Source organism: Dicentrarchus labrax, unplaced genomic scaffold, assembly GCF_905237075.1.
Source record: "Dicentrarchus labrax unplaced genomic scaffold, dlabrax2021, whole genome shotgun sequence".
NCBI lineage: Eukaryota > Metazoa > Chordata > Actinopteri > Moronidae > Dicentrarchus > Dicentrarchus labrax.
The window spans coordinates 13,509,554-13,520,904 of NW_026136709.1; the positions used below are offsets into that span (position 1 = coordinate 13,509,554).

The 11,351-nt window shown below is 39.5% G+C and overlaps 1 protein-coding gene across 1 annotated transcript; it reads left to right on the forward strand.

Annotated features, from left to right (window-relative positions):
• The first annotated feature begins 9,720 nt into the window (after window positions 1-9,720).
• Window positions 9,721-11,290, forward strand: crhb (corticotropin releasing hormone b). The gene is made up of 2 exons (XM_051410540.1): window positions 9,721-9,969; window positions 10,404-11,290. The coding sequence occupies exon 2, from the start codon at window positions 10,424-10,426 to the stop codon at window positions 10,928-10,930; it is 507 nt and encodes a 168-aa protein (XP_051266500.1). The 5' UTR covers window positions 9,721-9,969; window positions 10,404-10,423; the 3' UTR covers window positions 10,931-11,290.
• Window positions 11,291-11,351: the final 61 nt, after the last annotated feature.

The following is an 11,351-nucleotide window of genomic DNA, read 5'->3' on the forward strand; positions in this document are numbered from 1 at the left end:
CATGCCGTTACAGGCGGGGAGGAGGGGTGCAACAAAGCAGCATCTTGACTGTAATTGCGTGAATCGCCTGAAGCTATCTACAACCTACTTGTGGTTAGTTAGGCTCCTGTTCCTTCTGCCCTGTTTGAAAGTCATTGCCAACCGAAGTTAAACTAAACTATGTCCACCCCGCGGCTCAGTGTTATATCACACAACTCAATCAGGCAGATGGCTGCATATACTTAGTCTCAGTTCCGCTTGCTTTCTGCTAGAGGTTTATTAGTGTATGCATTGTTGTGAGCATGATAGAGACAAATACCCATCCATACACACATGTGTACTGGGATACAAAAAAAAGCAAAACACACACAGCAGAGAACAATGGCTTCCAGCTCAATGCAGAGCGAGAGATTGGTGTTGTGCCAATATCCAAATCCCTCATCTAATTAATGTTTACATAACTGTGGCTAATGTAATTCATGCTTGGCCATGTTGAGAGGGGTCAAGGAGCTTGGGGAAGCCCACCTGAGTTGACAATCGCCTGTGTGGGAGTTGTGTGCACAGCCCAGTGAACTGGACACATCGGGAGGGATTGAGGGGAGAAAAAAAACAAACATCTAATTACAAAACAGAGCTTTCAAACAGTGGCCACAGAGCAGTTCAGTAATCAAATTGAAAGTTCTTGGAAAACTTGCAGAGCAATATTTTGGCTATTTGCTCTCCACATACTGATTAATATGTAAAAGTGCAAACAACAATTAGCTATGTAAATGCAGGTACTCAAACCTGAGATGAAATTAGCGTCTATTTACGGTATCCTGCAGCAGAACAAACTCTACAGCAATCACAACCTCTTGCCATCACAGAGCACTTAGTGAGTTTTTAAAAGGCGCAGTAATTTAATTGCAAGGAATCGTGAAAGCCAATCTAAATTGCTGTCTCCACAGGGCAAGGGCGACGAAGACGAACCAACATTTTACGTCATGTGATATATATTATTTTCTATCGGCAACGTGAATGTTCTCTTTTCAACACAAAGCAAGTTTATTTATAGTTTTTCAGTTTCAGGTTTTTTTTAACACAACAAGCAATGACAGCACTGACAAGACATTAAATTTGGTTTACAAAAAAAGTTAAGACATAAGACAAAAATAGTAGTTTATTTAATAAGTGTATGAAGACTAAATGGATACAAAGGAATGGTGGTTACATAATTTGTCAAATTTTTTCTTGGAACCCCTCAAAGAAAATTTAATTTTCTCTAATTTAATGAAGACCAGAAACTACTGAACCCATTGTGTAAATCTGGATGAAAAGGCATCTTTCTATTTCAGAAGGATCAGACGAAGGGTTGAAAAACATGGCAATACAATCTGCCTCTGCTTTTGAGAGGAAAAGTGTAAAGAGCAACACATTTAATTGTGCTATAATTAGATATCTTAAAAATGTGTCTGCTACATCACAGCACTTGGACATGCTGGTAAAGAGCACAAACTTTATCGAGTGGTAGAGATACAGTAGAAAACACATCTGAAGGGTACATCACAATCAGTCATTATGATGATCTTAGTCAACTCTTGCTCTCATGACTACAGAGAATGATTGTTAAGATGGTCTATAGGGTAAAGAAAATACATTGAGTGGTGAAGGAACAATTTTTGGATACTGGCAAGGCGAGAAGATTAAGAAGATGGCATAATGTGAACCTTATAACAAAGAAGAGATTTAGGAGCTGAGGCAAGATTTAGTAAGCGGCTTAGACTACATACATAGGTCAGTATTAACAAGCAAACTGTTAAATCTACAGATAGAGGTTATTTAATTCTGAAAATGATGAAAGGGAGGCCAAAAGTAGGAGGTGTAGTAGTGAAAATAGACCCTGAAAGAGGCAGTTGAACAGTAAGCTGCAGCACTGTGAACAAAAGAAAACACAACAGGGCTGCAGAGGTCTCGCTCTTGACACAGATAACCCCGTATGAAACAAAACAAAAACAAAACAGGCAACCGGTAGCAGCATCAGTGCATCGCCAGCAGGACATCCTAAGGTCTGCCAAAGCAGCTGAAGCAGATAAACTGAGGCAGCATCGAGAAAGTAGAAGACGAATTACATCGTGGGCAACCTGCAATGTGCTGCCATCAATGCAGAAGCTGAGGCGGTGGCTGTGTGAAGACCAAGCGTATCCTCTGGGCTCAGACACAGCGGTGCTTTAACATATCCAAATGCAAAGTCTTTCACAAGGTCAATATGCTTGGCAGCATAACAACAGCCTGGCAGCTGTAATTGAGAGCATATAAACAGAAACAAATTTTTCACCCTTTAGTAGAACAGAACTCGGGAAGTAAAATCTAAAAGAGCATGGAAGGAGAGCGCTTTTACTTAGTGGGCAAAAGCTAAGGCAGCTAGGAGAGGTTAGGCATTAGGAAATCCATGTAAAGGACATGAAAACTATATTTGATCATATAAGAAGGCTTAAATCGTGGCTGCCGCAAGGCTTGTGAAAACCCATGAAGGAAATATAAAGTCAATTTGAAAAATTACAAACCCCAAAAAATGATGATACATGGTTTTCATTGCTGGGAAGTGCAATTTCCTTTAAGTAGCATAAAGAGTAAGCATTTTGGTTGCTGGTAGTTTCTGAACTGTTTCAGGCTCTTATTATTGGTACCATAAGAGTAAAGCGCGTGCACTGTTGGTGTCAGTGTGCAGTCCGACTGATACATTGACTTGGAAATCAGTGGCTTTTAACTTGTCACAGATGTGTCATAATCACGTCGGCCAAAGAATAACAAGAAATCACAGTTTAGAAATATCACATGTTTGCGATAATTGAGAAAAAATGTTCACTTAAATGTTTATTTTTCAACTATACATGTCCTGTTCAGTATATACCTTGTTTGCTCTTTAATAATCAAATTTAAAGGAATAGTTTAACCTTTTGGAAAATATGCTTGATAATATAATATGCTAATATGCGTCTTTAAAATACAGTATTGGTTCGGCTCTTGTGCAGGTGATCATTTCAGAAGACACTGATTGTGGAAGGCAACTTTCGTGTGCTTGCTACCATTCCTCAAACATCAATGTTAGGTTTCTATGTAAATAGCTCAGGGGACACGATCCTACTGCTAAATATTTGGATGACCTCCCATCATCACTGGATAAAGTGGGGGACAGTGAAGGACAGTGCAGTTCCTGGCACTTTTTCTCTTCAGCTGCCTCTGTATGTTACTTATCCCAAGAAACGATGTCACTCTTCAGGAGTCGTCCAATCACTCACGCTGATGAATTTACAAGACGAGACCAGCTTGCGTGTCATCTTCCTCCTCGCTGTCTAACACTTATGTGTTTTCTGTACCTCTAATCATGAGCATCTGTACTGTATATTCACTCTCTCCCTCTCTCTGGAGGGTTAAGCCTGATGTTGAAAGGGTTCTGACAGAGGAGCGCTCCAGATTAATGTGTGTATCTCTGTTGACTGATTCATTACATTAGTTTTATTTGACTAGTTCAGTTGATTGATGCCAAGCTCTGGAAGCTTTTAAATTACAGCCACTCAATCGAATTAATCACAGAGAACAAAGTTCAGTCCGGCAATGATTCTCTGACACAGTTTATTCTCTCAACACCACAATCTTATTTATTAAAAACATATTATTAATTGTACAGTAACAAAAGCCAAAAGCTATTTGCCCACAGAGTTCATTAAATTTGTTCCGTTAACTAAGAAAGTAAGAATTGTGCCACTCTAGTTGAGATCAAGGAAAACATTTACAATTATAATGGTCAGCCAATGTCACAAGCAACCACATATGACAGTATAATGTGATGATAACACATAAAGCTAAATAGTTTCTTCAAGTCTGATAACTAGGCCTGCTATTTATAACAGGTTCAGCAGTCTTGGTTATTGCCAACTTGTCATAACAAAGACATCTCAAACAATAATTGAACAAATGACATTTACTGACAAGAGCCATGAATATTCATATTCATAAAGTCGTATGCATAGCCCCTCAAATAAAGTGTTTAACTTTCTTTTTCTTGTGCTGTTTTTCAAGAGAGTTGCTGTCTGGTGTAATTATCAAATGTTTTGATTTTGGCCCGGTGCCACTCTGTGATCAGTGCCTGTTAGCTCCTCGCTGATGATCAGAGAGAAACCAAGGAGAAAACATAGACACCTACACTAACACATTAGAGAAGAGGAATACTTTGCAACTTACTGTAGAAATCCCTCACTCATCGTCTGATCTTAACCAGCAAAACAGCAAAAACAAAACAAAGGATGACTCACTCGATTTACTCAGGGGTAAAACAAGCACAGATAATGAGGTCAGTTATGTACAGCATGTTTTTATTGGACAGGCACTTCTAATTATCTCCTGATGTGATAAAGACAAAATCAAGACTATATTTGTGTGGTCAGGTTAGTCGCCCTTTCTGCTGTTGAGATGTTTCTCGACCCCATTTGCCTGCTCACAGCCCGTGCCTATTGTTTTCCTCATTAGACTGTTTTAAATGCACTTTCTGAAAAACAACAATGCATCTCGTCTTGCACAAACACAGCTGATTTCACTGCATCTTCACTGGCTTGAATCCTGTGTAATGTGGTGGAGGACATCCATTATGTGCGCTATGGGGCAAATGTCCATTTGAAGGGTTTTGTGCACATGGCTTTAAGAAGTTACAGGAAGCGCCCTGTTTGTACACATATAGAGGCAGGGCATGGTTTTCTTGGAAACAAGCAACTTTCAGTCAAACCGATGAAGTACTCAACACTCAGAATGAGAAGTTAACTCTGACATAATTGATGTCCTTTTGACATGTGTTGCCTATGCTGGTCGCTGCTGTGTAATGATAGATGTGCATTTCTGCTATGACTCAGTTTGGCTGTATATCCTCATGCTGAACCGTAAGTTATTGTGACTCCTTTTGTTTGGAAGAAAAAGCATGCTTGGCTGAAGAAAGGAAGAAAAGACCTTGCTGCCTCCACCTACACTCGCTGTTTCCTTTCATTAGCACTGCGCAATAAATTCATCTTACAACGCTGCATCCGCTCTTCCAAACAAAGCGTACGATTTGGAAGAGTTTTGCCATACACATTGAAATATTACATAAGGAAAAAATGGGTTATATAATAGCAGGCATGACCATTTTAATCTGCATATTGACAACTTTTTTTTGGTCTAATGAACTTGTTTTGAAACTTAACCCATAAAAAAAAAAGTCCTCGTATCAACATATCCGCCACTGATCGCTGTAAGACAGACTAAAGTGACATACATCCACAGAGACAGGAAGAAACCCATTCAACCATGTCAGCCTTTATGCCTCTGATTGTTACATGGAATGAGGGTAGCTGCGTTGAAAGAAAAAGAGAGATTTTTAAGGTCATTGACGCTCAGAGACAATTCAAGTCTAAAATAAAGAAAACCATTTGAAATGTTTCTTTTCTCTGGCTGTCTTCTGTCATGCCGGCATGTATGATAACTGTCAGTGTCAATGCATATGATGTTTGTCAATCATCTGGCACCAAAGCCCGGAGTTACTTTGTTCTCCTACCGCTGATCACACTTTATGGGTGCATAAAGAAATTACACGATAGTTACAAAAAAATTAAACCTTAGCCATGAGAATACACTGGGTAGACAGTATCAGCATTATATGTTCAGGTTAAGTGAACATAACCAATTATGGTCAAAGTGTGTTATCAAAGAGAAAAGAAAAACTAGGTTACAATTTTGGTAGAATGGCTCTGCCCTAGATTTCTCTTGAGAAGGCAATTTTTGCCACATTATGAAGCAGTCAAATCTTTACAGTCTTAGTGTAGAGAAGACGTCTCCTGCCACGCATTTGAGTAAAACATTATTCGTGTACGGCAAATAGAATGTCACTTAATAACATGAAATCATGCACAGAAGCAGAATTTCCTGAGATGGAACTAAACCCTCGGATATATATCTCATTTTGTGAACATATGCCATAATAAATGGAATAATGAAAATCAGTTTCTTTCCACAGTTGCAAGCCTACTCAATATCTTCAATACACATTGATAATAGCAAGGTGGAACGTGACTACGAGCAGAGCAGGTGTAACTTATATTACAACCAAGGACATTTCATTTGGACTTAATAGTAAGATAGGCATCCTGCATCAGTGCTGAATAGTGTAGCAGGTAATTCCTTTTCTAGTGGAAGTGCAGCAATAAATGTACATTTTGAACATCAGAGGCTACATGTTTTTGTCCTGTGAAGTCGTTTAAATCCAGAAGTGGACCAGTGACGTTTCCTATCACTGAAAACATTTAGTCCTGTTCCTTCTTTCCTTTTACACTCCAATATAAAAAACGCTAAAGTAACTTGAACAGAACATAAATGTGATATCTCCTCAATAAAATAAGTGGTACAACAATAGTGTGTCAAGTGTGTTACAAGCAATAATCTATATTTCTCTTACTCTATTATAAATCCTTTGTAATTGATCCTTCTAACGTGTATTGTCTGTATTTCCGAAGTCTGACAAATTTGATCCCTCAGCTTCATTATTATCCAAAACTTATTAAAAACACATCAGTGAGCTACACAGTTGCACTGGGTGACCAAATGTGTATTACGTATATTGTCCTCGACAAATGAAACATTGACTGTTGCTTGAGTAACCTTTGATAAAAACTGCAGCTGGTCTGGGAAATTACTGAGGCTTTTATAGAAATTAAACTATATATTTGCAATCTGTTTTAAAAGATTACACCTTTATAGGAACAAATAGGCTTGTATTTGAGTGCCACAGGCAGGGTAGAGGTGTCAGAAAGTAATAAATGACAGACTATTGGATTTGGTGTTTTCACAGGATCTTGTTGGCAATAAGAAAAACATAGAACATTTTAATTTAATGTATTCAGTATTTATGTATTGACAGATGGTTAAACCTCAGTGTCTAATATCCAATTTAAATATAAGCTTTCTAAATCAAAGTTATTTGGTTGTTTAATCTCCTAATTGTGAAATTCAAACGGGAAAATCCAGCTATGGTTGTGAACAAATACAGAGAGGAGTTTAGACATGAAGGAGATTAAACATTGTCCTTAGAGATGTTATTTTCCTCCCACGACCCCCATGTGAAGAGATTGGCATCCACTATGTGAACAAGCATTAGGGAAGCCACTGGTTTTACACCTTCCGAGCTACACATGTTAGATTCATATAGATAGAATGGCCCTTGGGGGGTTGCTGCATTATGGACAGCTTTGCTCACACGTTCAGCCTACATACATACTGTTAAGTTGCATGCAAACCATATGAGAAGCCCAGAAGAGCCAGCTGTCTCACATTGAATTTTTCAAAAGGTGATCATTGCAAGAGCTTTGGAAGATGGTTGTATTTGATCATTTCAAATGTCTTGATACGTGCACCAAAACAAATTCAAAATAGCTGCTTTTTAAAAGCAGCTGAGTTGCACTGAAGAATACTTTAACATCAAGTAAACCAGGGGAGATACTGGCCAGCAGCTTTCATTCTGCATAATTAATGAGTCTGTTTAAACTGCCACGACTGAACATTTTCAAACATTTAATTACTTATATATCTAGTGTGGGGTTTGTGTGAAAGCTTTGTGTAGTTTTGTGGTCAATTGTAAAACAAGAAATGCCATTTCTGTAAAAATGTTCCACGTCTCTTTTTTCTTAAGATTAAAGGCCAAGCTCTCACTTCTATTAGAGAGATGTTCTTATAACAGGTTATATCACTAGGCTATAAACCAGAAGGACACCTGAGCTACAGTACTGAGATCAGGTATCGGTCCAAGTGTGGAGCCCTGGGCTCTGCAGCACCGGCGATCAGCACGAAAGTACCTTTTCACACTCATTTAAGCAGCCAGAGTGACCTTGTTCATTAAAATTAGTTTGTCAAAGTCGAGCAGCACACCGGAAGTATTAGGAAAAGCACATCTCAATCCACTGGGGAAAGCTGTCCAATTATTTAGGAAGGGACAGTTTGGCGAGAAGCACTTGTCCCTCCTTGTAGACAATTAGAAAGGCAAATGATCAATTAAAAGAATCTGTTGCCATGGAGTTTGTTCAGCTTACGCTGGCCCCGTGACATCCTCTCTCAGAAGCAGTTTGCAGTGTCTGCTGTGGAGATTCAACTTTACTCTATTAAGTCCAGATTTTCATCTGATGTTTTTTTTATTTTTTGTCTGCCAGCAGAAAGAGGTCAGACACAAAGGTCATAATAAGTGGCAACATCCCAGTTTCCCCGGAGGAATCATTAAAATTTTATCTAATCTAATCTAATCGTCTGAGAGACTTGCTCTAATTGAGGAAACAAAGGGATAATGTTTTAAGCCTGAGTCTTTTCCGGTGTGGCGTCAGAGAAGAGGATTTCTCTCCCAGTGATCTGTTCAGGGACAGTGATTTGAAAATGAGGTGACATGAGTTGACCACGAGCAGTCACTCTCTCATCTGGCGGTGTTTTCTATTTGTGTCAGCCAACATGTGTTTCTCATGATGGGACCTGACACCTCCCCTGGAGCAGCGCGGAGCATGAAGAGCAACAAAGTGGAGATGCTCGGAGAAACACACCGACTGCAAATTACACTCTGATGCCTGCTCACTAAAATGTCTACAGATAATGTGCATTGTGGAAGAGATGGGGAATTTTCATCATGAAAAATCCGCCTTGTACTCCATGAGTACATTTACAAAATCAAATGTTCGCCTCTCCTCCCTCCTAAATTGGCTGTTTTTTTTTTACTTGAGTGCACAGTATGTGCTAAGTCACTTTGACCTCTGCATATAATGTCTGGAACTTAGTTTTTCCCCGGGCTGAATGTCTGGGTGAAATGGATTTATTGTTAAGGATTAATGGGGAGGGTTTTACCACATTGCAAAAGATGACTTAACAAATATGTGGAGTTTATACTTAAGTGGAAAAGTGCCAACTTTTACTCATCATTCATTTTGAAGACAATACTATTAATAATTCGTTATTTCATTGTATTGCACTGAAGCTGAAGTAAGTGTGAAACGGAGAAACAGACAAGTGAAAGTTCCACTTTTTATCATCCAACTGTTTAAGATTCTAATGGCTTGTCTGATATTGGATTACGCCTTTCCAACTTGAAAGCGTGGCTTATTGGCGGTGGGCCCCTCTGGAGCAAGGTGGCCGAGGCACCCAGTGGCATAGATAGTGACGTACGTATGTGCAGCAGCAATGAATCACTGGGAGACAATGCCCCTCTCTCAGCCTGAGCTGTTTGCAAATGCACATTCACTGAATACAACACAGGTCAACTGGGAAACAGCTGTGGAATCATTAGTGTGGTGAAATATGCAGAAAGAAAAGAAGGTCCTGCAGACTGCACCACAATATATACCTGTGGTACCAACCAGGTATTTAATTCACTGCCAATATGTTTAGTTTCTTTAATTATTCATCATTATTGCATCATGGCTCTATAACTATTGCCAAGTCCATCAATAAGAACAGTCACTGTTTGTTATGTAATAAGGAATAGTTTTGTACATAGTAAATCTGATTCTGAACATGAGCTGTGACTGAGAAACACAATTTCAAACTTATCTTTTTCAAACTTATTTTCCTCTTCCAATCCAAGAATTATTTATTATAGAATTATTATTAACTAACTAATTCAAGTAAAAATGCCAGCAGGTGTGGCACCTATAGGGCTATTCTGAAAGAGCAGAGGTAGACGCTCGTGCACGCGCGCGCACACTCACATATGACTCATCTCATCTAAACTAAAGCACTTTGTCAGAGGCGTCCATTCACGTTACACCCATGCAAGAACGCGCAGACTCAATCTCAGCTCGGTGCGCGACACTTATAGTGAGGCTGGCTATATAAGTCCATTCAGCATCTACTCTTTAAGTAACTATATACTTGTTTCTTCTAAGAAGTGAAGGAGGGCGGCATCTCGCCAACTACCTGGCAACCTACACGGCTGTACTGGACCTCCTCTAAAGATTGAAGGTATGAAAAGCTTCATTTATTTAATACATATTGTGAGTTTGTCTGCATGCCTTCTTTGGCATGTTACATTTTCTCGTTTTCTCGGCGCAACTTAACTCACAAATGAATCAGATGAAACAGATCTTTGGTTTCACAAACGTTTTAACAATATTTTTGTCCTTAGTAATTGCTTGGATTTTCAAACTTGATTTTGTTTTATAGACCTGGAAACAAGTATAGATTGCAAGCAATAATAGTTAAACTTCCAGTTTATCCATTTATGTGCCAGAAATCCAGTCTCTAGTCTTTACGCACGAAATATTCCACATTGAATTAATGCGATGACTGTTTTACGTGCGTAAATCCCTCATTACGCAGCACATTTCACACCAGAACTGGGATAAAAAAAAGAAACATGACATGAAAATAATCCAGGAATTTGTTTTTCTCCTCAGATTCCTGCTGATATCCTGACATGAAGCTCAATTTACTTGGTACCACCGTGATTCTGCTAGTTGCCTTCTTACCCCGCTACGAATGTCGGGCTATTGAGAGCCCTGGCGGTGCCCTGCGCGTCCCAGCTCCCCAAACCCAAAACTCCCAGCAGCAGCAGCAGTCTGGTCCCATCCTGGAGCGGCTTGGAGAGGAGTATTTCATCCGACTGGGCAACGGGGACTCTAACTCTTTCCCATCATCGTCCATGTATCCCGGCGGATCACCTGCCATCTACAACAGAGCTTTGCAACTCCAGCTGACGCGGCGTCTTTTACAAGGGAAAGTTGGGAACATCAGGGCGCTCATAAGCGGCTTCGGAGACCGCGGGGACGAGTCGATGGAGAGGGGAAGGAGGTCCGAGGATCCGCCGATATCCCTGGACCTGACCTTCCACCTGCTCCGGGAGATGATGGAGATGTCCAGGGCGGAACAGCTGGCCCAGCAAGCGCAAAACAACAGAAGAATGATGGAGCTCTTCGGGAAATGAAGACCTCTTTCCAGTCCGCCAAAGATCTCCTTTCCCTATCTTTTCTTTTCTTTTTTGCATTTTTACCATCAGCACAAAACGTGCTCTGTACAATATAGTGCTGCTTTATCACTCTATTATTTATAGCTTTAACCTCAAACTATGGAGCTTAAACGGGCTTGACTTATGATCCGATTGTACCTTGCCATTTTAATGTTGGTGTCAAATCTGTAGAATTACACCGTTCTTCATATTTGAGATGAAATACTTTCGGTTAAGACATGAAATACTGCATTGACAAAATTGGCATTTTGTTTTAGATTATGAATCACTGTATTTATGATATTTATGTTTGTTAATAAACTTATGTGCAACCAGTCATTTTCTGTTGTGCAAGAGAACGTCTTATATCTATATTTTTTAATAAAAAATTAAAAGCAAT